This window comes from Gobio gobio (assembly GCF_949357685.1).
Source record: "Gobio gobio genome assembly, chromosome: 8".
NCBI lineage: Eukaryota > Metazoa > Chordata > Actinopteri > Cypriniformes > Gobionidae > Gobio > Gobio gobio.
The window spans coordinates 40,323,661-40,350,638 of NC_137114.1; the positions used below are offsets into that span (position 1 = coordinate 40,323,661).

The following is a 26,978-nucleotide window of genomic DNA, read 5'->3' on the forward strand; positions in this document are numbered from 1 at the left end:
TTTTTATTGAACCGGTTCTCTGGCACGAACTGCTCGAAAGAACCGATTCGCGGAAATTGGTGGTTCCCAGACAGAAAATCTCGCGATATCAGATTACATACCACCACATTACAGTGTGCGATAGAGACAGGTAAGATGGCGGCGCAGGAGACTCAAGCACCCCAGCAGTCGTCCGTAAGCAACGGAGAGGTAAGAATAGGCGAAGTCATGAAGTGTAGCCGTCAGATGGACTTGTCAACGAACAGCTTTCATACAGTCCACAAATTCACGAGAGTAAAGACTTGCTCCCTGTCCGTTTTAATGAAGAAATCCAGATTGCCGGTCTGAATCAGCGACCCCTTTAATTCAGCATGCAGTGGGGGGAGAAATACTGTCTGAGTCACCTAGGGTCTGTCCGATTGTATGACTTATTTTTGCCGGCACATCTCGTTTTTTTTTAAAAGCGCAATTTATTCCATTTTACGTTATCTATCTTACAGGCTGTATTTCAAAGACTAGTAAACTACTGCTTCATTTGACAGCATTTTTTTTTGGCGTCATCACGTTTGAAAGCGCATTTGATGCCCTCAAACGCTGTCTAGGTAGTCAGCTGACTAGGCTTTAAAAGACAGCCTATACATTGTATATGGTTGTTCAGAAACCGCTCTGTATATTGTTATGAGCTGATGTCTATGAGTTGACCAGCCTTAGCATGCTGGCTAACTAGCTGCCTAGCTCTCATGATAGCATCACATGTCAAAGCAGTTTAAAGATGGCAGTATTGTGCAATCCTGGCCATTAATCATCCAGTTAAACAGTGTAGTGATACAATAGCACGTGTATTTGCTATAGAAGGAGGAACTGTAACGTTAGTGGTGGTTAGAAGTTTTGTCATGATTATAGTATGCTGTGTTCAGTCAGCTACTTCAGTGATGATGATGATCAGCCCTGCTTAGAGATCTGCTTTCATATACATATATTGCATACTGTAATTTTGTAGTGAACTAAGACTTTGGTTATCCGTTTCTGGTGGGGTTGGTGGTCTGAGTTAGACCTAAAACTCAGGACAGCAGATAAGGAGGGAGAACTTACTATCAGCCTGCTACTGAATTAATAGCAAGGTTAGCTTCACTCATCTGGATGAATAACCCGGCCGGTGGTTACTGATTATACAGATTATAAAGGTCATATAGGTGTTATGAATCATAGACATTACTCAGGTTCACAAACCTATTTTCCAAAACAAATGTGGGCCGCCAAATGTAAACAAACGGATAACCGTTTCTCAGTATTTCTGTTGACTTCTTAATTTTGTTAATTTAATTGGAAACAAAGAAAACTGGCCTGATGTAATTTATCTATCTTTTCCTTTAAATCATCTTCCTTGTTTTTTTTTTTTTTTCATTATCTTGTTCATTAGTGCTAACCAAACTCTAGATGGGGTATCTGTAAATAGTGAAGTGGTTAAATTGCTTTTGTTGACCGTTAACAAAGTTACCATGACAACACAGCGTTTTCCACCTTTTTCAGATAGGCCATAGGTTAACCCAGAGCCATATAGAGAGAGAGTTGCGACAACGGAAGTTCAAAACGCTTGATAGTCACGTGATTCATGTAGACCTCGAATAGTTCCAGGAAGTGCTTTGACGGGCAATTCAAATTGATAGTCACAGTGACAGAACTGCGCTTTTTGGTAATTAATAGTCAATAAATGCATTGATTTTCAATAATTTTATTACACATCGACATGTGTATGTAGCATGAGTGTGTAGTTACAGCGATGTTGTTTTTAAAATATATATATTTTTAATGATGAATAATCTACACAAGCAGGCTTTAATGTACAAGTTATTTTGATTAAAATGTGCTGATCATTTAAAATCTTACTGATTAAACGTCTTACCTTTTAAAAGTGCATCACAAACGGTCTGTTCTGCTGTTCTCTATGGCGCGGCTGCTACTTCCGGGAACTATTGAGAGTCTCCGCGAGCCGCCATTGCTGTAAAAAAAAACCGTTCCATTGGAGTCTATGGAGTTGTCGCAACTCTCTCTCTCTATGGCTCTGGGTTAACCTTAACCATATCATGAGAAAGCTAAAATGGCCTTGAATTTTGGATGTATATGAGAACAATAGAGGTCTCAGGACTTAGCCCTGGGGGACCCCGTATTCAGAAAGAGGGCTGGCAAAGAGTTTTAGGCCGAAAATATACTCTATAGCAGCTTAATATACATATAATATACTCTAAGTGCATACACGTAAACATTAATAGAAACCAAAGTTTGATTTCACATGTTGGTTTTGCGTTCAGACGACAATTCATAAGTTTTTTTTGGTGTGTTTTTGTATTATAACTGCAACTTGTCGACAAGCCTTTTGGGACGCATTATTATGTCAGAGCGGTTATCTCTAATCTTTAAACATCTGGAATGTAAATAGAATCCTAGTAAATCAGATCCCTGTCTTCTGCCTCCATTTAGTTGACCTAAATCCAGTCAGAAGCAATTCTATACTTACCCTGGTGTTTAAAATATTTTAATATAGTGTTTTAATTCAGTAGTGTCAAATCTAAATCATTTCCCTAGGTAAATTGCTTTCAGCTGATCAAAAGGAAGAAGAAGGGGGAACAGTGGGAATACAAAGCTAGATGAAAGCTACAATAGTGACTTTATGAGCTTGTGAAAATAAATTTATGGTAATTATAATATCTATCTTTCTAGGTCATGGTTGTTCAACTGGTCACGCTTTGTTTTATTTAGATTGAGTTGATTTCTCTTCTCAGACTTGAGGAATGATTAGCTTCATTGTTTTTCTGACATTTTCCAGAAAGCAGCAGTTTTTGTCGACATAGCATGGTTGGTTAGTTGATTTCATGGTCAGAGAGTGATCTGTTTTGAAATGTCTGTGGCTTTGTGTGCGCTAATTCATATTTCCTGTTTTGGTTTTTAGCTGGCATCCTACCTAATGACAGATAGAGTAAAATAAAGTAATTGTAATCATGTATAATTTATATAGTTGTCATTTTATTTAATTGTCAATTATATAACCCATTTTTTCAGAGATGGTGTAAAATATAAAACCTGTTGTTTAGGGCACAATGATAAAGATTTGTTCCGTCTTTATCACAACATGTACTAAATGTTTATGGTAATGTTATCACTGAATGCTCTGTGCAGGTGAGCAGCAATGGGGCAGCTGCCTCAGGTCAGGTAGTTCAGACAGATGCGACTGCACAGGACCCCCAACAGCAGCAGCCGCAACAGCAGCCCAATGCCTGGCAGGTGATTAAAGGTGTCCTCTTCAGGTGAGTCCTTAATGTGAATCTAACTGATTGTTTAACTTTAGAATAGGTTTTTTTTCTTCTTTTCTCCATAGTGTCCTCATATATGTACTTTCAGAACATCCTGATCCATCGCTTCTGTCTTTATTTGACAGGGGTGGTTTGTTTTGTAAAACTGTAATGTGGATGGTAACTTATTATAGATCATGTTTTAGCTTGGTATGCTACCATTTTTCAATGCGCTTGGACAGTTCAATTTGGTAATATTTATGCAAATAAATGACCAGGGGGGTATTCCAGAAAACAGGTTATGTGACATACATGGGTATGTTTAAGAGCAAGTAAGCGGATAACCTCAACTCTCGGTTCCAAAAACGGCGGTAACTTTCTGGCGGTAAGCCATAGCAACTCACTCTCTGAACATAACCTGCTCCAGAGCAGCTTCTGTTCCAGGGTTAGTTTGCTTAAGAGGTATTCAAATGCTTGTTACTAATGGTTCTATTAATATAACCAAATTTGTTATATAATATACAATATTATATATTCATTCGAAAGCACTATTATAACGAGGTAATGTTTAAATGTTAATTCAATATTAAATATCTTTTATTATTTATTTTGTCATCTCACACATGGATCTGCATTCAATTAATTATCATCAAACAAACAATATCATCCTTATACTCAGTGAATAAAGATTACTTATTAAACGAAAAGATTGACAAAATGATTGCATGACCACCAAATAGGTGGCGATGTGTGCACTAAGTAGGTTATGTAAATTGCTTTTAAACAAAAATTGATTCGTCGCTCTGTGGAGAATGTCTTGTGTATTAACCGGGAACATACTCTGAGTTGTCTGAACTTACACACGGATGCCTTTTTGGAACCAGCATACCTCGAGTAAGCAAAGTTTGGGTTAATCAATGGAGAATTCAAGGTGTATATGTTGACGGTAAGTTTACCTTGCTTTCTGGAATGCCCCCCAGGGTTGATGTTGTATCAACATTGTTTTTTGAGAATCGTCAACTTTCATGGGTATTGCCTGCTGAGGAGATTGTAACAACCCCAGTGTGAGCCCAAAGGGCTGTATTACTCAATGGACGTCCCGTGAGGGGAAAGCAACTGAACATCAGAGTTGTTCTGGGTGCTCTAATTGATGTCAGGGGGTTTGCGTACTCATGTTAACGTCATACTTATGCAATATATAGTTTTTTGGTCATAGTATTTTTTTACAGTAATTATCTTCTCCAGTGATATTTCAAATTCACTTTACTCATATTTAAGGTGGGCTGAAATGGATTGTTTTTACGGAAATTTCCTTTTTCCTCAAATCATAGTTGACAGAACAAGGCAACAGTGTTGCATCATGAGTTTTGGCCAGGGATGGAAATTAACTTTTTTGTCCACTGGCCACTGTGCCTGGTGGATTTCAAAATCTACCAGCCACTCAATGTTTTTACCAGCCACTTTCTTGTTTTTAACCGACAATGTGTAACTGCATGTGAAAATGAATACTACAAGCTAGTGTTGTTTTTGGCGGCCTGTTTTAATTTTAGTTTTAGTCTAGTCTTTGTGTCAAGCTGTCATTTTAGTTTTTATTAGTTTTAGTCATAGTCATACTCTTTTTAGTCTAGTCAAGTTTTAGTCGACTAAAAGTCTGAGCATTTTAGTCTTATTTTAGTCAGAATTATCTATGACTATTTTCGTCTAGTTTTAGTCGATGATAACTGATGACATTTTAGTCAAGTTTTAGTCAATGAAAATTGTATTTTAGCCTCTTTTTAGTAATGCAATTCTATTTAACCCAGTCAATATAGTATAAGTACATATTATAGACAAAACAAAAATCTTCTTTTAGCAAACCCATTTCAAACAATGGTATCTTATTATATTATTGTTACCTTATAGACTCAAGAATACATCCATTCCAGACACGGAAGACGCTCTGATTTGAAGTTACAACATATTTATTTTACCAACTAAACATGTTAGAAGTACACACACATACATTTAAATAAAATAAATAAAAACATTGAGATGTCTCTTAAGGTTCGTGTTGTTTTTTCCTGTGATTTTTGTGGCCACATTTCTCCCCATCTTTTTCCACAACACCCGTTTTATCAACCACACGGTGCTCTGCAGTGGCCAAAAAGGATATAAACAGTGAATTCTGAAGTTATATATTATTGAAAACTCAGAGATGTGGATTCAGAAGGTACCACACGACCTTGGTGTTTGTCAAACAGTAACGTTAAGTTAGGTAATTCGGCCGGAGAATTTTACACGGGTGGTGGGAGAAAAACACTGATATTCTGGATTAAGACGACAATAAAATCACTGACTAGCCGCTGTAAATGATGAACACACCTTACGACCGCTGGACAAACAATTACCGTCCGAATAGTGCTTACGAACCCGACTGCCCGGCCATCGGTCTCGTTCACTCACCGGAGCTAAATCTTCTAAAACGCCGCGCGAGTGGGGCTTGAAGAGAGTGATGTCACCTGCGTCTGCGCAGTGCGCCCTGATGCAGCCCCTGAATGAGACGCACAGAAATACTGCAAAATAATAATAAAAACGCGACTTTTCGTCTCGTCTCATTTTCGTCAACGAAAATGAAGAGACATTTTTGCATAGTTTTTATTTTGTGAACCACATTTAGTCTCGTTTTTATTCGTCATCGTCACATGACCAGCATTTACGTTGCGTCTCGTCTCGTTTTCGTCACGTTATAAAGGTTCGTTGACGACGATATTTAGTCATACTTTTCGTTGACGAAAACAACACTACTACAAGCTCTACAACACTTAAGCAGTTTATTTAATCTCAAGTCTCAATGAAATTCTGACATTTTCTCTTTCTCTCTTATACACACACAAACCATGAACTGATATACATTTCATTAAATGAGTAGGGCAGATTAATGGATGTGGCATTTGGATGATTCGTGGTCTTTTATGGCTTCCAGTTTTTAGTCCCAACAATGAAACTATTAGTTTTGGCATCTTCTGAAGCGTGTTGACGACATACTAGGGTTGCCACCTTCAGTGTGGCAAAATAAGGGACACCCATTCACGACAATATAAAATATAACATTTTATATTATTTTACATTTGATTATTTAATTGATTTCTAAAGAACTCTTTAGTAGCCTATTTGGTGCACTTTAAAGGGATAGTTCACCCAAAACTAAAACATTCTGTCCTCATTTACTCTCCCTCATGTTGTTCCAAACCTGTATGAGTTTCTTTGTTCTGCTGAACACAAAAGAAGATATTTTGAAGAAAATTGTAACCAGGCTGCTTTGGGGGCAACATTGACGATGATTCATTGATGATTCCATAGTAGGAATGAATCTTCTAATGTGTTCAACATAACAAAGAAATGTATACATGTTTTGAACAACTTGAGGGTGAGAAAATGACAGAATTTTCATTTTTGGGTGAACTGTCCCTTTAAGCAGTCATTCTGAACCAGTAATCACTTTTTTGACAATTCTGAAATTCAAAATGTTAATTTTTTATTAATTTACTTAAAGTATGACTATTATGTTATTATTTGTCCCATTTTTATCTAAATATTCTTTTAATAAATGTCAAACTTTAAATGGCAGGATTATTTATTATGTATGATTAAAATGATACATTAATAATAACATTAAATAGGAAATAATCTATTAATTAACCCGTCTAAAAATATATTTTAATTCTGTATGACAAGCTCTGATAATGTATGGAATATTATATAAATATATTATCCATAAGCACGGATGTGTGTCAGCGCTGCTGCTTTAAGTCAGTCAGTCTGAACAACTGAAATGCTTCTCTGCAAAGTGTGCAGTTGGCCTGAGGTTCATCACGAGTTACTGGACAGACCCATTGATACCTTTTTTTCTTTTCAGCCCTATATCTGGAGATCCTCTTGCGTTCAAACGGTGGACACGACGCGAGCTCGATTTGTTTTTAAAAAACCGCGCAGGTTTCCAGCGCATGTTCTCGAGACTCCGCCGCTATGGCAATAAAGCCGCTAAAACGCAACTACGCGCAAATTAACTTCTCTACTACTTATTGTGAATTTGATTTGTAACGCCACATTTTTTTGAAGGTGTGCCTCCTCTAAAAGTGTCCGCCGTCCAGGTGAAACAGTAGGCTATGCTATTATTATTAATCCCGCCACGGTGGCCGGTAGGTGAAGCGAGTTTACCGACTACAACACAAAATCACCCGCATTTGGCTGGTGGCGGGTGCTAATTTCCATCCCTGGTACTAACCGAACATAGAACTGAAGTCTAATATGAGTCTGCTCTTGTGTTTGTGTATTACTCAGGATTTTTATCATCTGGGCTATAAGCAGCTGGTTCCGTAGAGGTCCATCAACTCCAGATCCCAGCACTCCAGCTGGAGCTCCTCGAGTGGCCAGCCGAAACCTCTTCCCCAAGGACACCCTTATGGTATTCATAATCAAGACCTTTCCCATCTGCATTTGACTTGTATAACAGCATAAGCAGGATACCTAACCAAATCATGAGTAGGTTCAGGTTTGTAGCTGCTTTGATAACACAATGTTCTCTGTTACTTGTCTTTTCACAGGATTTATATATATATCTCTCTGAGAATGAGACATTTACAGATTTTAACAACACAGAAGCATTGTTCTGGAACCAGCAAGATCTGGTTTATGGAGACTGGACCACAGGGGAGTTGGGGGATGGCTGCTACGAGCATTACCAAGAGCTGGACCTCACTGAGGTGGGACGTGAACGCAATAGATCTGAGCCATGCGTGGTTTTAAAAGAAGTGACATTCGTTTTTAATTGAATTAATAGAATTATGTTTAGTGGGCACTGTAAAAATCCAATAATATATTTTTATGTATATATACAATCCTTGTTGAGTGACTGTTTGCTGATAGCCCGCTTCTTTTTGTGTGTACAGAGTTTGAAGCAGAATGGCTCTATATACATCCACATTTACTTCACCAAGAGTGGCTTCCACCCAGACCCCAAACGCAAGGGCCAGTACCGCAGGTTATCCACGGTCCATGCCACTCGAAGTGAGTTTGTCCAGTTTTTGCTTTTGTCTCTTGCACTCTCTCACTCACCTCTGTGACACGCGTGTTTTTGCAGCTCACACGTTTGGCTGTGTCAGCAGGCCTGTAATAACGCATTATCAGTGCATGGGTGAACCCACTTTAAAGCCTAGAGCCTGTTTTCACACACTTCCACTTCAACAGTGCTCAACAAGTACAAGAGGAGGAAGTTCCTCAAGACCAAGAACCTGCTGACGGGAGAAACAGAAGCTGATCCTGAAATGATCAAGGTAAGTTTGAGAGACAAGCTCTTTTCCAAAACCTTGTGAGCTGCCTCATTGAAATAAGTTAAGCGACATTGCTCTTGGATCTTCCAACGTCCATTTTCCCCATGCTGTGCATTCTGAGATTGCCTTGTCAATGAAGGGCACATAGGATGTGAAGTTTTGCTATGTTTGTGCTTTCTCAGCGGGCTGAGAGTCACGGGCCTGTGGAAATCATATCCCATTGGCATCCCAATCTCACCATCAACATGGTGGACGATCACACAGCTTGGGTGAAAGGCTCTGTCCCCCCTCCCCTTGACCAGCGTAAGTTTTATTTTGTGCTAAACTGCTTCATATTGTTGAAACAATTTATTGACCAAAGCCGTAGGTTGATCTAGAATCACCTCTGGTTAACCTGAGCACTTCTGTTTCTCTCAGATGTGAAGTTTGATGCAGTCAGTGGAGACTACTATCCCATTGTTTACTTCAATGACTACTGGAACCTGCAGAAGGATTATTACCCCATAAATGAGACCCTGGAGAATCTGCCCCTTCGAGTCACCTTCTGCCCCCTGTCCTTGTGGCGCTGGCAGTTATATGCCGCCCAGAATGCCCGCTCCCCCTGGAACTTCCTGGGAGAGGACACTTACGAACAGTCAGATGAGGACCAGGATTCTGTTAAGGTCTGTATTATTGGTTTAGAGATCCACATATCCAGCTGAGAAATGAGATTTTCTTAGCATACATGTTTGAATTTAGATGAGGGTTAAACAGGGTTCCCACGGGTCATGGAATTTCTGGAATATCATGAAATTTTATCATGGAAGGAAGGTCTATTGCAGACATTTGAAAGTCAGGGAATTTTTTTTGTCCAAGTCATGGAATATCAGGTTTTTTTTTTGTCGCTTTAGTTTCCATTTATCAAAATGTAATTTTTCTATACCATATTTTTTTTATCTTGCGTATATTTGCGTATTGTTATGGTTTGGCTATTTTTCAGCGCCATTTTATTCCTTTCCCGCTCGTGAGCTGGCAATCACTTGTTAACTAAGGCAAGCATGCCAGGAAAATGTACATTTCAAGAGCTTTTGGCTACTAAATGACCACTTCAAAGACTGGGTGTTAAAAGTAGACGACAGAAAAGCTAAATGTAAAGTTTGTAAAACTACTATCGAGCTATCAAATATGTGAGATGGAGCACTTCGCAGCCAACAGTAAGAAGCATGCTACCCGTATGAAGCCGACAGGAGCATCATCTTTGGCCCAAGTGCCCTTCACTGCTCTACTGCAGCCTCCCCATATAGCTCCAAGAGAACAGCAGTCAGCTAATAAAGCTGCTCACACCTCCAGCAGTGACAGTAGTGTGAGACACAGGGGAACACGTCTCAGCTTAAAGGGTTAGTTCCAACAAAAATTTAAATGATCCCACTCACCCTCAAGCCATTCTATGTGTATATGACATTCTTCTTTCAGACGAATACAGTCAGAGTTATATTTGAAAAAGTCTGGCTAATCCAAGCTTTATAATCTGAAGACCAAAAAAGTGCATCCATACATTATAAAAGTAACCCCAGGGCTCCAGACTAACTTTTTTCACTAGGAGCACAGTGGCCCCCAACTGAAAATTTTAGGGGCACAACCAGAAATTTTAGGGGCGCACACCGTAAATCAACATGCTAACCAAATCTACTAATTTCCACTGTATTACTAATAGGAATCGGTATAGTTAAGGTTTTAATGGTATTACTACTCTTACCCATACTGCTTATCGATCCGGTACTTTAACAGTATTCTTACCGGTTCTTTTTATTATACTTTATATATATATATATATATATATATATTTTTTTTTTTTTTTTTTAAACATAATTAAGAACATAATTAACATGGCTTTATAATCTGAAAAGTAAAATATATATAGCAAAAGAAACCGCAAAGTTTGAACAAAAATATAAAACATCTATTTGTAAATGGACCAGTGTGCAGGCATTCGGAAGGTCTGCTAACATTAATATTACAGTAAAGAACAAACCTACAAAGAAATCTAATAAAGTAATGAAATGTAAAATAACACTGCATAGTTTTCACTGTATAAATTGATAGATTAATGCTTATAAAAGCTAAAGTTATTAATTCAAGAGATGTGAATATTTTCTATTTGCCTTTTGTTCGATTCGAATGAATGGCTCAATCGTCAGCAGGTTTATTAGACGCTGCCCCTTTAAGACCGATCGAATGTAGAAATAATAATATCATATTCTCCTATTTCTCCAAACTATTTACGCCCATTTAATATATAAACTGTTAAAATAACTACTCTCCAATCCGGTCATTTTGACACCGGCTATTTGTTGTTTATTTGATGGTTTAGACGCGCACACGAAGCCTAAAATTTAAGTGCAAGTCGGTCCATTTCGCAGCACACACACATAAGCCGCCTTGAAGTTGGAAACAGCATCTCTTGCGCGGATTATTGTGCATTTAATAGCTCTTTATTAACAAACACATCCCGCAGTTTAGCAACAGTAGAGACTGCAGTTTACAACAATCACTGAATCTGACGTTTAGTTTAGGCTTAGGGAGAAATGACAGCGCAGCTGTGAAGGGAAGTCGCGCTCGACGGAACACGGCTATAGGAATAGTTTTACCTCATACCATCTTTTTATAATTCTTGGAAGCCAAAATCGAAAATAAAATTCGATTAATAGCCTATCACAGCACATCCCTAAAGTCATATAGAAACGGCTGGCAAAGATAGAATTTGAATTCTATCGATTATTATTAGTAGGCTAAGTGTATTTTCTTAATTTCTCCAGTATGACAGCAGGCAAATTTACTGGTCGCACATGTGCGACTGGATGTAAAATTCAGTCGCACATTCTCAAATTTTAGTCGCAAAATGCGACCATTTAGTCGCACTCTGGAGCCCTGAACCCTCTAGGGCAGGGGTCTTCAACTAAATTTTTCTTGAGGTCCAGTAAATGAACCCTCCTCACCGGCCAAGGTCCGGACAATTATATACCTAAAAACAATAATTTATGTTTATTGCCAGACTAAAGAAATTAGTGTAGATAGCATTTGTTCTTAATTGAACAAAATATATGTTCTCATATGGACAAAACATGTCTGTTCATATTGTTAAAGCAAACATAGGTAATCCTTCACAAAATTGATCTAATGTTGTTGTTGTTCTGTTATGTCCTTTAAGTTGCTTTGGTACAAAATATCTAAATTCAACCATTGCCCATGTCTGACAAAAATATGATGAACTAAAAATGCCTTCATCTCTAAATCTGCACTGAAAATACATTCATTTCAACATTACTAGCAACTAATGTGCTTTTTTTCTGCAGAACTGAGATAAATAATAACAATCAATGAACGCAAACCCCCCTGGTTAAAAAAAAAATCAGAAATCTCAACACATTTTATGTTTATTCACATGTATAGTCTAGGGCTGTGCAATTAATTGAATTTCTATTTCTATTTTGGCTACCAACGATCACCAAAATAGTACAATCGAGAAAAAACGATTATTTTGCCATGTTCTGTTTTGCAAGAACACTCTTATTTTGTCTTGCGTTCTGAATGAAACACACGCGCGCACATCGGCCCTCCCAAAGCCACAAACTCTCTCCGGTCGTGACTCGTGTGCATATCATCCGCTGGAATTTAAAAACTCGGAGTAAAGATGGCAGAAGGAGGGCAGTTACAGCAGCGTTTGGTGAGCAAAAAAGGCAAAACCAACTCCATTGTCTGGGAACAGTTTGGCTTCGAGGAATCAGACGACGAGCAGAAACATGCTATGTGCAAGATTTGCTACATGGTAGTGGCTGCAACGCAAGGGAACACCACGAATTTGTTTAACCACTTGAAAATTAAACACAGAGTGACCTTTGACAATCTAATAAAGAAACAAAAACAGCAATCCACAACCATGAATCATTATTATTTTTTACATATTAGTTAACTTATTTGGTGTTAATTCTGGGGGCTGATGGTGAGCCAGCCTTTAATATTCTGATCGAGTTACTAGCTGGAATTTGTTGAATATATTTTGCCAAAATGTTGCCTACTTGTTTTCAAGTGATTGTGGAAGTGCACTTTATTGTTGATCTTATTTATTTGTGGTTATCATTTTTACTTGAATACTTTTATACTTTGATTTGAATATATGTTATATTATTTAATTTAATAGTTCAAAAAGTACAACAAATGTTACAATTTCAATTTAAGAATTGTTGAAAGGTGTCTTTTTAATAAATGCAACACATTCCCAAAGTCATGTGAAATAATCGTGTTACATAATCGTGATTTCAATATTGAACAAAATAATCGTGATTATGATTTTTTCCATAATCGAGCAGCCCTAGTATAGTCTCTACTTAACTAAATGTATCTAATATTGAACACTGCTCTCTTCTGTGCTTCAAATTGCACTGCTAAAATATCATTAGCAATATCATTCAGAAACACAAACAGGCAAAAAATAAAGTGCCACCAGTGTCGGAAAAATTAAACCGCGCAAGAAACATTTTATTTAATGTTTCCACTTTTGACAACCGTTACAGAATCTGAGCAAATGAGACACACAAGCCTCGTACAGGATGCATGAAGAATAAATGCATTTTTTGTCACCCATTCGCACGCGCAAGCAGTGTTGGCAGGGCACAAGCAGTGCGTATGGAGAGCGGGAGCCGCGCACGCCCCCGTTGTGCATTCACACACTAGCAGCGTTTGAAACGCGTAGCTGAGCTGCAGCTCGTGTATTGCAAATACAGACGAATATTGTCCATTCTGTCACATTTTCCAGTGTTCTGGTTGATTTATGATGGGCAGCATATATCTGCTGCAAATGCGACCCTGTTCCCCTCTGTCTCAAACGTGCATGCTTATAACATGTTGTATAAGTAGTTCACATGATAAATGTAACATTAAAGTTAAGATATGCCTCTTGTTTTAATCATTTAAACAGGCCTTTGAAGTTTGGGCAAAAACTTCTGGCAGTGTTGTGTTTTCGTGTATTTTATTTTATTGTTTCACAGCGCTGGATGTCATATGGTGATTGTGAAACACACGGAACACTTCACTACATGATTTCATGTGAAATGTGTTATTTTTCATGTTAATCAGGTCAGTTTTGATCAAGAACAATCCACTGTGGCTTTAATTCAGCGTGAGCACTAAGCAGCATGGAAGAAATAGACTTGGCGTCGAAACGATCGCGCCGCCTCTTGCGTGCGGTGTGAATGCTCTAATCTGTTAACATGGACGCTGAAAAAAAATATGCGCTGCTTACGCCCTGCTAACGTGCAACCCGTGGCGACATAGTACCCAAACGGTTCTACTGAGCTGCCTGATAAAAATTAGATTTTTTTTATTTAATTTTTTTTATTTATGGCATTTATTTCATTACGTCAAAAGACTTTGTGGTCCGGATGGACGCATCTCGCGGTCAGGATTCGGACCGGAGTCCGCTAGTTGGCGACCCTGGCTCTAGGGTCTAACTTTCTGGGACTTTTCCAAACTCCCTTAAAACTGCAGTAGTAAAGCCTCTCCTGAAAAAGAGAAATCTGGATAACTCCATACTGAGCAACTACAGACCAATCTCAAATCTCCCCTTCATAGGCAAGATCATTTGAAAAAGTTGTTTTCAGTCAGCTGAACAAATTCTTGAACTCAAACGGATACTTTGACAATTTTCAATCTGGTTTCCGACCGCATCACAGCACAGAGACAGCGCTCTTAAAGATTACAAATGATATTCGCCTCAATACAGATACAGGCAAAACATCAGTTCTGGTACTACTCGACCTCAGTGCTGCATTCGACACTGTTGACCACAACATACTTCTTGACAGGCTAGAAAATTGGGTTGGGCTTTCTGGAATGGTCCTCAAATGGTTCAGGTCATACTTAGAAGGGAGAGGTTATTATGTGAGTATAGGTGACCATAAGTCTGAGTGGACATCCATGACATGCGGAGTCCCACAAGGGTCAATTCTTGCACCACTCCTATTCAACCTGTATATGCTGCCACTGAGCCAAATAATGAAAAATAACAAAATGGCTTTCCACAGCTATGCTGACGACACCCAGATCTACTTAGCCCTATCACCTAATGACTACAGCCCCATTGACTCTCTATGTAAATGCATTGATGAAGTTAACAGTTGGATGTGCCAAAACTTTCTTCAGTTAAACAAAGACAAAACTGAAATCACTACATTAGGAAACAAAGATGAAATTCTCAAGGTGAACACATCTTGAGGCTAAAGGTCTAAAATCAAAAAATCAAGTCAGGAATCTTGGTGTGATTTTGGAGTCAGACCTGAGTTTCAGTAGCTATGTCAAAGCAATAACTAAATCAGCTTACTATCATCTGAAAAATATTGCAAGAATTAGAAGCTTTATTTCCAGGCAAGACTTAGAGAAACTTGTTCATGCTTTTATCACCAGCAGGGTGGACTATTGTAATGGTCTTCTCACTGGCCTTCCCATAAAGACCATTAGAAAGCTGCAGCTCATACAGAACGCTGCTGCCAGGATTCTGAGCAGAACCAGAAAATATGACCATATCACACCAGTCCTTAGATCTTTACACTGGCTTCCAGTTACATTTAGGATCGATTTTAAAGTGCTATTACTTGTATATAAATCACTCAATGACCTAGGACCTCAATACATTGCAGATATGCTGATTAAATACAAACCCAACAGATCACTCAGATCATCAGGATCAAGTCAATTAGAAATACCAAGGGTTCACTCAAAGCAAGGAGAGTCTGCTTTTAGCTATTATGCCAGCCGTAGCTGGAACCAGCTTCCTGAACAGATCAGATGTGCTCCAACAGTAGCCACTTTCAAATCCAGACTCAAAACACATCTGTTTAGCTGTGCATTTACTGAATGAGCATATAACTGTTATACTATATATATTTTTTTATTTTATTTTGTCATCTATGACTATTTTAACTTAATTTCTGTGTAAAGCACTTTGAATTGCCACTGTGTATGAAATGTGCTATACAAATAAACTTGCCTTGCCTTGCCTAGGGGGTTTATAAAGGCCTTCTGAAGCAAATAGATAGGTTTTTCTAAAAAAAAAAAAAAAAAAAGAATCCATATTTAACACGTTAAAAAGTAAAATATCTAGCTTTCGGCGGACCGCCTTCCTATTCAACATGCATAGAAAGTGTAGCGCCTCTCGCGGTTCAAAACGCTTGCGCTATGTCCGACGTCATTGCCGCCCCCAGTTACGCTTTTTCTGTAAGTTGAATACGGAGTCATGTGGAATGTGTGTGACTTAGTTTTGTACTAAAAACATCTGTGAACAAGTAAATTAAGCTTGCAGATGGATTTAAAATGCTGTCTGTGGTTGACTCAGTGCTCAGCACAATAGTGGCCTTTTTTTCCTTTCATTATAGGTCATGGAAAGTTGGCTTTTTAGTCAGTTAAAGTCAGGGAATTTGACATTTGGCTTAGAGTGGGAACCCTGGTTAAAATATATTTATCAGCGATTTCATTTGTAGTTGATGGGGTGGCCGATAGATGTGATTAACCGGTAGAGATTTTGGACTATTGTCTCTATAGCAGTCACGGAAGCTTATGTGATTTAGGGCTGTCGCGGTTATGAAATTTACCTTGCGGTTATTATGGGTGGCTCAATAGCGCGGTCTGCGGTATTACTGCCGGTTTTTTTTTTTTTACAAACCTAATTTATCCTGATTTTACTGCATAAAAAGCTCTGTTGTTGAGTTATTATGTAGCATAAATTGTTGCTTTTTAACTGACAAAGAGACACGTTTTAAAACATTTTTGTTTATTGTTAAATGCAAAACAGCAACAAGAACATGCCTTTTCCCATTTAAAAAATAAAAGAAATCAAATAATTTTAACGTATCACATAAGAAAATGCATGTTCGATTTTGAAAAACGAAAGAATTCTAAAGTAGGCTATCACATGAAAACAACGTTTGAAAAAAAAAAAAACGTGAAAATACAGAGAATAAACGAAATTTTACTTAAGCGTTAACGAAAGTGATTTAGACCTGGGTTATCATGTCCTTGTTTCGCGCTAAGAAAACCATATTAACCTTATGTGGTTTCAGGGAGGATCGCATGGGTGTAACGATATTCCCCGCGGCACTGAAAACTCTTTCTGACGGTGTGCTCGTTGCACAAATACACATGTATTTGCGCGCGACTTTGGACAGCAGCGGAAATCTAAACTGATTATCGCGCCACGAGGACAGTGGATTCGCGTTGGAGTCGATGCACTCCTCATGCAGATAGCGACTGAGCTCGTTATCTGCTCGCACTCTCTTGGGTATGGGCGCTGACGCGGAAGTTGTCCGTGACTTCAGTAGGTCTCCAAGAGTTTTTTTTTCTTTGCTGCAGGTGGCACCTCCACTTGCCCTTCGTCTCCAACCACTGACGCACTGGCAGCGGTCTCTTCGTCCTCCACTCCCACAATCTCTTCGATGAGTGCGGATTTTGTCTCCGTGTCATTGATAAAATTGTCCCTATATCGAGGATCTAAAAAACTGGCCTTTGCCAAAAGTTTTTGTAAGGCAGCTGGTTCATACTTCCCCTGTAGAACACTACACATTGTGTGCTTTATGTCCGATGTTAAGGTGGTATCCTCGCTTGATGGTTTAAGCATATCTTCTGTCAGGAGTTTCAGGATGGGTTTGACAGAAGACACTGTAACGTAGCTTTCGCCAGACAGCAGATCCGTAAACTCAGCCGCGGGTTGGATACTCTTGTATCATTATTAATATATTTAACATCAAATGCACATGACGAATTGTAAAACAAGGCCACAAAAAACAAAAAACAAAAACTGAACACTGCGGTTGCCGCGGTTGCTTTCCTTCCTCTGCGGTTGGCTTGTCAATAGCGCGGTTTTACAATATTGCGGTTACCGCGACAGCCCTAATGTGATTACATATCTTTTTAAGTATTGTGATTTTAAAAAAGGTGATTTTTAAAACATTGAAGCGAGACGTGTGCACATGAAGCCGCTTCTCATAAAGCGTGTGAGAACTGAAGTGTATTTTGTTGTTTTTTTTGTTTGTTTAAAACGCAGAAATAAAATGCATTTTGGCTATTGGAACACTTAAATTAGTAAAAAAAATCTGTATTATCGTAGAGATCTGTAAGTCTCTACATGTTATAACCTTCTCTGCCTGACTTATGAATATTAATTGAGTGATGTAATGTTAAAATTACAAGCTGAGTAACTTCTTTGAGAAATGCCATTAAAAGATCTTGTGCTAATATGCTTGCTTGTTGCCTGAACAGGTGGCTCTACTTGAGACCAATCCATACCTCCTGGGCCTGACTATTGTTGTTTCCATCGTCCACAGCATTTTTGAGTTCTTGGCCTTCAAGAATGGTAAATAAATACTGATGTACACGTGTGGTAATTGATTGAGACTTGCGTGTTCTTGTTTCTGAGCTGTGCGGCGTCTCTCATTTCACTTTCTCTGCAGACATCCAGTTCTGGAACAGCCGTCAGTCTCTCGAGGGCCTGTCTGTGCGCTCCATCATATTCGGGGTGTTCCAGTCTCTGGTAGTGCTGCTCTATATCCTGGACAACGAGACCAACTTTGTCGTCCAGGTCAGCGTATTCATCGGCCTGCTCATCGATTTCTGGAAGATTACCAAAGTCATGGACGTCAGGGTGAGATGATGCCACAGCCAGACATTTTGGATTACTTCAGTTATATGCGTAGGCTTGAATTCTTAATCTCGATATTAATTCTTGTTTTTCTTTTCCTAGCTGGACAGAGAGAACAAGATTGCTGGAATTTTGCCACGATTAACTTTTAAAGACAAGTCCACATATGTGCAGTCTTCAACCAAAATCTATGACGATGTAAGACACTGCTGCATTTTGGAGATCATTCATCAAATCCACATAATTTATACAAGTTTTATCATTAATATTTGTTTGTTTTTTTACCCCCAGATGGCCTTTAAGTACCTGTCCTGGCTGTTGTACCCTCTCTTTGGGTGCTATGCAGTTTATAGCTTATTATATGTGGAACACAAAGGCTGGTACTCATGGGTGCTGAGTATGCTTTATGGGTTCTTGTTAACCTTTGGTAAGTATGGCTTCATTTGATTGCATTTCTAATAATTGCAAGAATGCTTAGTCTATGCCAGCATCACATCAGAGGAAAAAGCTCACAAAGGGGAATTCCACGTTTTAATCTTCAAGGCCCAATGGATTTTCTACTGTTCTGTAAATAGAATAAGAGAGCGTTGTCTGCAAAGACATAGTCACGTGTGAAATCCAGTAGTTAGCCTGGAGGCCGTGAATGCGTGTTGACTCATTCATGTTTAATTATTAAAACTTGAAAGAAATAGGAAAACTTTTTGTTTTAACTTGTTTTCACTTAGATGTAGCTTTTTAATGTTTATATGGGGTTCTGAGTTAGTTTGAACTTCTTGTACTTTCCATTTATGCATTTGGCTGATGCTTTTATCCAAAGCGACTTTCATTGCATTCAAGATTTACATTTTTATGCATTTCCTGGGAATCAATCCTATGAGCATAGCTTCACTAATTTGTGTTGCTAATGGTGTTTGTAATTCTGTTTAGTGATGGTAGTAGTACAGACTCATTTTCGCATTAAGAAGTTACAAAACTTATCATTTAAATATTTTGTGAATTACTTCCTGTTAACTAATGAACTAATACTTTAATTAGTGTGCTTGACAGCATGTTTTGCTTGAGATTTTAAACCATTTTTGTGATTCACAAATATGTGAATTTAAATGTATTTAAAGACGGCTGTTACAGCTCTCTACATTCAGATTGATCTTTGCCCTGCGTTTTGTGCTTTTGTTAAAAATTAGTTTTAAAGCTTTTTCTCACCACAAGCATTGGATTTTTCTGTTGGCATGTCACATTAAATAGTCTAGATATTTAAAAGAAAATGCATCTTAAGAATCCTTAAGTTTGTTCACCCATTAATGAAAATGATCTCATGATTTACTCATTCTCAAGCCATCCTAGGTGTAAATAACTTTCTTCTTTCAGACGAATACAGTTGGGGTTATATTAAAAATGTCCTGGCTCTTCCCAGCTTTATAATGGCAGTGAATGGCAGGCCAAAATTTGAAGAAAAAAAGTGCATCCATCCATTATTAAAGTCCTAGGTGTATAAATATCTAGCTTCCGTATTCAACTTTCCATATTCCGACCGCTTTCCGTATTAAACTTACAAAGAAAGTGTAACGCCTCTTGCAGTTCAAAACGCTTGCGCTATGTCCAACGTCATCGTCGTGCCAGTTACGCCTTTTCTGCAAGTTGAATACGGAAGGCGGTCTGTCGGAAGCTAGATATTTTACTTTATAACGTGTTAAATATTGATATTTTTCTTTTAAAAGAACTCATCGATTCACTTCAGAAGAACTTTATTAACCCCCCGGAGCTGTGTGGAGTACTTTTATAATGGATGGATGTTAATATAACTCTGAGTGTATTCGTCTGAAAGAAGAATGTCTTATATAACTAGGATGGCTTAGGAGTAAATCATGGGGTAATTTTCATTTTTGGGTAAACTATCCCTTTAAGACTACATTTGTTGCTCGGCTTCTCCTTCCCACTACATCAGTTTTCTTCTGGCAACATGCACGTCACAACAATATCCTGCATTTAAATTATTACCACCCAAGGCATACACAAAAAAGGGGACGAGGCCTGGTTGAGTTGCGTTTGTAGTGTGTCGAAACTTATGGTAAGGGGCATGACAATGCACTTGAAGCGGATGACCAATCACAATACACTTGTCCATTGCGCTTTTCAGGAGGAGGGGTTTCATAGAAACAGGAACTAGAAAGAGCGTTATTGACAGACTGGGAAGAGTGCTACAGCAATGTGAAAAATAATGTGCTTTTTGAGCATTCAAGCATAAACTAATTCTAGAAGACCCCAAAAACAAGGCACCCCACTAGTTTCATGCATGACTATTACTTTTTATTTGTTCTTACGACATGAATTCCATGTTTCCTACAGGTTTCATCACCATGACACCACAGCTCTTCATCAACTACAAGATGAAGTCAGTAGCTCATCTTCCCTGGAGGATGCTGACCTACAAGGCCCTGAATACCTTTATAGATGACTTGTTTGCCTTTGTCATCAAGATGCCAATGATGTACAGAATAGGTTGTCTCAGAGATGGTACGTTTCCATTTGACGTTTTGAATTTCACCATATGATTCAGTGTTATGTCAATAGTATCTTGACGCTGCTAGTATTAGGGCTGGGCGATATGGCTGAAAACTGTATCACGATATAAGTGTTTCATATCGGTCGATATCGATAATTATTGATGTTTTATGACCCATTTAAAATAAGGACCAGGAGAAAAATATTTTACATTTAATCATTTATATTTTAAACTTAACCTTCCTCTGATTATAATCCCCTCGGTTATAAAGGCAGAAATGTCAACACAACCATGGAAAACAGTCAAATAGTTAAAATGTAAACACAAGTCTAAAATCACAATGAACACTTAATTATCTCTTAACATTAAGGTGCAGTGCCTCCGTTATTTCTTTGTAACGGTTACCGTTTAGATGCTTTGTCATAAGGCACTGATGCAGAGTAACATTACCTCTCCATGTAGTTTCAAAGGCTGAATCCGAAACCGCCCCTTATGCCCTTAAATAGGGCATTATTTGAGGGGACAGCCATTTGTATTGGTGTCCGAAACTTTAGTGGACGTTATTGAGTGCACTCATTCTATCCCACTTTGCACCGCAATAACAAGTGTACAGCCGATGTACACACAGCACCTGTCCGAAGTCACTCAATTGTTTTAATTCACTTCTTCTGTTTACTGAAGAATGAATCCAACATGAGACAACGATATGGTGCAACCAAACCTGATACTAGGGCTGTGCAATTAATCGAATTTCGATTTCGATTTTGCCTCCCAACGATCACCAAAATAGTACAATCGAGAAAAAACGATTATTTTGCCATGTTCAGTTTTGCAAGAACACTCTTATTTTGTCTTGCGTTCTGAATGAAACACGCACGCGCACATCCGCCCCTCCCGAAGACACAAATCTCTCTCAGGTCGTAAGTCTCGTGACTCGTGTGCATATCATCCGCTGGAATTAGAGATGGCAGAAGGAGGGCAGTTACAGCAGCGTTTGGTGAGCAAAAAAGGTAAAGCCAACTCCGTTGTCTGGGAACAGTTTGGCTTCGAGGAATCAGACGACGAGCAGAAACATGCGACGTGCAAGATTTCCTACATGGTAGTGGCTGCAACGCAAGGGAACACCACGAATTTGTTTAACCACTTGAAAATTAAACAGTGACCAATGACAATCTAATAAAGAAACAAAAACTGATGAGAGCAGGGGTGCCGTGTAAACGTCCTTTTTTCCCTCATATTTTTCAAATAATTCTCTCTTTGTAAACTTTGTTCAATGCATGCGAGTACTGCCGTATGTTCGAATATGACCAGTCATTTTCGCCGTCATCCCCCGGGTTTAGTGCCAGGAGATGCGAATGAGAAGCCATGAGAACGCACGTCTCTCAGGGCGCAAATATTGAGTTCTCTTTCAAGTCTTGCTCTTGAACGGACAAACTCACACAAAACGTATGTCAACATGTCCATCTTGATGAGTATCCTAGCAGACATAGTCTGCATATGCCTTAAGTGAACTTTATACAGTCGAGAAAGACGACGCATATCCGATCTTTAGGTCTTAAAGGGGCAGTAGCCTTTACTGCTGTCTGTTTAATGTCAAACAACAAAAGACAAGGACATCACTCACCGCTCTTGATTGAATAGCTTTTGTAAGTTTAATAGGATTAATCTTTAATTTATGCACTCAAATATGCAATGTTATTTTACATTTGATACATTTCTGTACCTGAAAACTAATGTTAAGACGTACCTGAAAAGCATATCTAGCCGAACCATATTGTTCATCTTATTTATTTGTGGTTATCATTTTTACGTGAATACTTTTATACTTTGATTTGAATATATGTTATATTATTTATTTTAATAGTTCAAAAAGTACAACAAATGTTACAATTTCAATTGAATTGTTGAAAGGTGTATTTTTAATAAATACAACACATTCCCAAAGTCATGTGAAATAATCGTGTTACATAAACGTGATTTCAATATTGACCAAAATAATCGTGATAATGATTTTTTCCATAATCGAGCAGCCCTACCTGATACAGTTACCTGATTGGCTGTTAGCCTGTCACTCCCTACGTTGCTTGGTTACCACAGAGTGAGTGCCTTTGCTCATGCAACCAAACTTGCTTTTTCCTTGCTTGGTTTCTTCCGACGAAGAAAAACGAATTTATTGATATCGATTACGTGTCTATCGCGATACATATCGTTTTATCGCCCAGCCCTAGCTAGTATTTTACACTTTATAACTGGCTGTGCTGCCATTTCTCCACAGACGTCGTCTTCTTCATCTACCTGTACCAGCGCTGGATTTACAGAGTGGATCCCAACCGTGTCAACGAGTTCGGGACCAGCGGAGTTGAGCCGAGCAAGGACAGCTCAGCCCAGCCAGCAGCTGCCGCCGCCGCCGACACAACCGCTGCCATCACAGATAAATCAGAGGGGGAGAAGAAAAATGATTAACCCCTTTTAACCCCCTCCCTTGCCCCTCTGGTCTTGCGAAGGTGTGATAAGGCATCTGCAAGGCTGAATTTATGTTTAATTGTCAGGGAAGGGAACTGGATTAATGGTATTACGTAAAAGACTGCAGGAAAAAAGTTCAGTTCGACGTTCCTCCTTTGTGTGGGATCCACAGGAAAAGAAATATTTAATGTAGAGTTCCTAAAATCATTCTTTTTCAATCTCCCATATTTTTGCAGTCAAAGTGAAGTAAAATGTGATGTACTGTATTGTATATTTTTGGGTTGGTAACACTAATAATTTGAAGGGTTAGGTGGTCCATAATTAAATCCCATTGGCTGGAGTGAATAGGGCGATTGCAGTACATATCATTTTGTTTTTTGAAGTATAAGAGCGAGGAAAAGAGGGCCAAACACAGCCTCTCTGTTCTCCTGATTCTGTGTACGTACTTTCTGTTCATTCCATGTGTGAAGGGATACCAGGAAGCGGTTGTGTAGTGTAGGACGAAGGCGGCCAAAAAAAAAAAAAAAAGCCAATTCTGTTCAAACGCTACCCGTGCGAGACAGAGACTTTCCACGTTTTTAAAAAAGAATTGATGTTGCAAACTTGAACAAAAATAAAGAAATAACAGCCTTGTAGGTATTAATATATAATTATATTAATATTATTAATAACTGATCTTTTTTTTTTCTAAGCCTCTGAATTTTCTTTTGTATGTCCTAAAACTGTACAGTTCAGCTTGTGAAACGTAATCATGCTGACGTCAAACACCTAGCAATAGCTGAAGTGCCAGTTTTCTAACTGAGAACTAGTTCCATTACATTCACACTCCTCAGCTGGACCACCATGTCACGTCTGGTTCGGCTCGACACAGCACAGTCCAAGAATGCGCGAGACGCAATGCCTGGTTTGTCTTTTTTTTTTTTTTGGTGCCGTAATTCTGAATTGATTAAGCTTTTATTTTGGTATGTTCCAAAAGTTCATCACTCATGTTTCTAGTAAAGCATAAGTGCAGTTTAAAGTGGACATTGTTTTATTCATGTCTCATGTCTCAAGACTTGGGTATTTGCAAAGAAGGTGTGACAGTGGGCTCATTAAAAACATTAAATATAACCAAGTAACGCACATTTTGCAAAAATTTGAAACTGAAACCACTTAAAGATGAAACTAGAGAAAATGTGAAACATTTGGTTGCACCATACGAAGTGCATATTAGCTCTTTGGGGTTGGCATGAATCTCTTTTGCCTGCCACGAAATGTTTTGTGGTTACCAATGCATAGACTTTAGTCTCCATAACTGCTTTTTTATTTATATGTAAGTAGTATTAATGTAATCCCAATAATATATTAAAATAGAAATAGTACAATTATTGCTTGAATTTACAGGGCCATGTTGGTTTTAGTATAAAATAATGGCATATTTATTTGGATTTAACAGGCTGTGAATTATTTGGCTATATATAGTGTTTTTGTAATGAAGCAGTATAAAAAATGGTCCCTAAAAAGATGAAAATATTACCTTCTAGGCATGTTTACACTTTTGGGAGCCTCAAATGTATGGAATATGTTTTTGGTTGTCACTCAAGAGAAAAATAATCTCTGGATCTATCTCGGTAAAGCTTGGCATAATTCTGGATGACACAAATTGAGTCGGCAATCATTTGTTCACCTACTGTACATTATCAGCAAAAACTATCCAGGGAGCTGAACGAAAGCAAGTGATTTTTTGAGCTATGAGCGTAATCACAGTGAATATGCACAATATTTGAATGTTATTATGCTGACACCTAGCGCCGTAGATGCAGCATTACGCAAACGTTTTCGAAGAGAAATGCTCTCTATTCGTTAGGATGAATTTATTCTGCGAGCCAAGTGGTCCAATAACAAAGTAATTGTTGAGATGAAGTAATGTTCAATTATTCGTGTGACCTCAAAATGGCGGCCACTAAAAGGCGACCCGCTCAATAATATAAAATTAGTCGCATATTTCTCAATAAATGTTACTCTGTGCGTAAAACGTGCTAAATTGATAACATACGGAACCTTATTTACTAATAAATAAATGTTACAAAAGTAAAACCAATTCACAAACTTTCACATTTAAACATGAAGCAATAACCTCATACATTTATTCAGACAGGCCTATTACAAATCACAAAAGGCTCGCTTTAAACAAGAAAACATTTAATTAAAGCTCTTTAAAAATAATTGTTTCACAATAAAATTACAAACATTTACAATATTAAACTCCCAAAACATCATTACAATAAAAAGAAACTAAATATTTTTTTTGAATCTGTGATGCAAATTCACAATAAGATCAAAGAAAGTTCATTGACGAGCTGATCCGCGGTCGGTCGGATGTTGGGGTCGCCGTCCCAACACCGGCTGATCAGCTTTTGACATGTCTGTCCAGAAGATGACTGAATAAAAACATCTCTAGCGGTGGATGGGCGCAGATTATACGCCACGACAGCGTACAGAATATACTGTCTGTCTCCCTCAAACGGCGGCTCTCGGGTGAGGAGCTGCCACATTGTGATGCCAAAAGAATAGATGTCCACGCGCGTGGAAACCTCCTCACCTTTCAGCAGCTCGGGCGCGCGGTGCGTGAACGTGCCACCGATTTCACTCAGATGCGTCACGGTGTCGCCTTTGCTCGATAGTTTGAAAGAGCACCCAAAGTCTGCGAGCTTACAAACACCCAGTTCTGATACCAAAACATTGGCGGGTTTTAAATCCAAGTGGACTATGCCATGCGCGTGCAAGTGCTGGAGCGCGCGCGAGATGTCTATTGAATATTTCACGCACTTGTCCATGGGCAGCGGGTCAGCGAGTCCGTAAATGACCTGGTGTAGGTTTAGGGCGCCTGCGAACTCCATCACAATCGTGCCGATGTTGTCTTTGGTGCTGAGGTGCGCAGGAGTGCACGTGGTAGCCGCGATCACGCGCACAATGTTTTGATGGCGCAAGTGCGCTGCATTAAGTTCCGCCCAGAAACTCTGCCTCGAAGCCAGTTTGTTTTTCACGCATTTCACTTTTTTCATAGCAACAGTCTCGCCAAAGTATGTGCCTTTGAACACCATGCCGAATCCACCGCTGCCGACGGGCTCCAGAGTCTGCAGTTCTCGCCAGTGGATCACAGACGACCACAGTCGGTGGGCGATTTTACCGTGAAACGTGTTTGTGGGAACACGCAGAGTATATCCACTCGCAGTTTTGGTTAGCGGGCTACTGCACGCCCCAAACTCGAGCCCAAAATCCTTTGGCAACAGTCGGGTGATGGGGATTGGGGACGGCATAGTGCATGGTAACCGTGAACTCGAAGAGCTGCTCTCTAAATTTGGGGGTTTGCTTCGAGTGCGGGAGTTCACGTGATCCGCTTTATGCACGTCTGTCATATGACCATCATCATTAGCCTAAAATGTCAAGACTCAAGAGATGTCATTTGAATGTGGTATGAAACCGTATCTGTGTGTAGGCGGAATTTGAACAGGCCTACCGATAAAAAATGATTCATGTTTGATAGTACTAGTTAAAGGGATAGCTTGGCCAAAAAATAAAATTCAAGTGGCTCCAAACCTGTGTGAATTTATTTATTAAGATATTTTGAAGAATAAGTTATATTTTGTCTGGTTACCGACATTCTTCAAAATATCTTGTTTATAGTTCAGCAGAAGAAAGAAACTCATACAGGTTTGGAGCAACTTGAGGGTGAGTAAATTCTGACAGAATTTTATTTTTTGGGTGAACTATCCCTTTAACTAGTTAGACAA

The 26,978-nt window shown here is 38.8% G+C and overlaps 3 protein-coding genes across 5 annotated transcripts in view; 1 reads left to right on the top strand and 2 right to left on the bottom strand.

The window, feature by feature from the left end:
* The window catches only part of igldcp (Ig-like domain-containing protein), a 40,411-nt gene that overhangs the window by 12,893 nt on the left and 540 nt on the right, over positions 1 to 26,978 (bottom strand). The window contains exon 2 of one of the 3 annotated variants that reach the window (XM_079824149.1): positions 17,888 to 18,211. The exons of 1 other annotated variant lie outside the window; for it this stretch is intronic. In XM_079824149.1, coding sequence (XP_079680275.1) covers positions 17,888 to 17,928 — 41 coding nt within the window. In that variant the 5' untranslated portion in view covers positions 17,929 to 18,211. Of the gene's footprint in view, positions 1 to 1,882; positions 1,899 to 17,887; positions 18,212 to 26,978 lie in introns of those variants that run through there. One more of the 3 variants, XM_079824152.1, reaches the window with a different exon arrangement.
* Positions 102 to 24,220, top strand: clptm1 (CLPTM1 regulator of GABA type A receptor forward trafficking). The gene is made up of 14 exons (XM_079824143.1): positions 102 to 189; positions 3,154 to 3,281; positions 7,587 to 7,710; positions 7,850 to 8,008; positions 8,195 to 8,312; positions 8,493 to 8,578; positions 8,758 to 8,878; positions 8,993 to 9,237; positions 17,861 to 17,954; positions 18,052 to 18,242; positions 18,342 to 18,437; positions 18,531 to 18,666; positions 20,586 to 20,753; positions 23,018 to 24,220. The coding sequence occupies exons 1-14, from the start codon at positions 136 to 138 to the stop codon at positions 23,203 to 23,205; spliced, it is 1,908 nt and encodes a 635-aa protein (XP_079680269.1). The 5' UTR covers positions 102 to 135; the 3' UTR covers positions 23,206 to 24,220.
* Positions 24,137 to 26,821, bottom strand: mos (v-mos Moloney murine sarcoma viral oncogene homolog). The gene has a single exon (XM_079824148.1). The coding sequence runs from the start codon at positions 26,601 to 26,603 to the stop codon at positions 25,512 to 25,514; it is 1,092 nt and encodes a 363-aa protein (XP_079680274.1). The 5' UTR covers positions 26,604 to 26,821; the 3' UTR covers positions 24,137 to 25,511.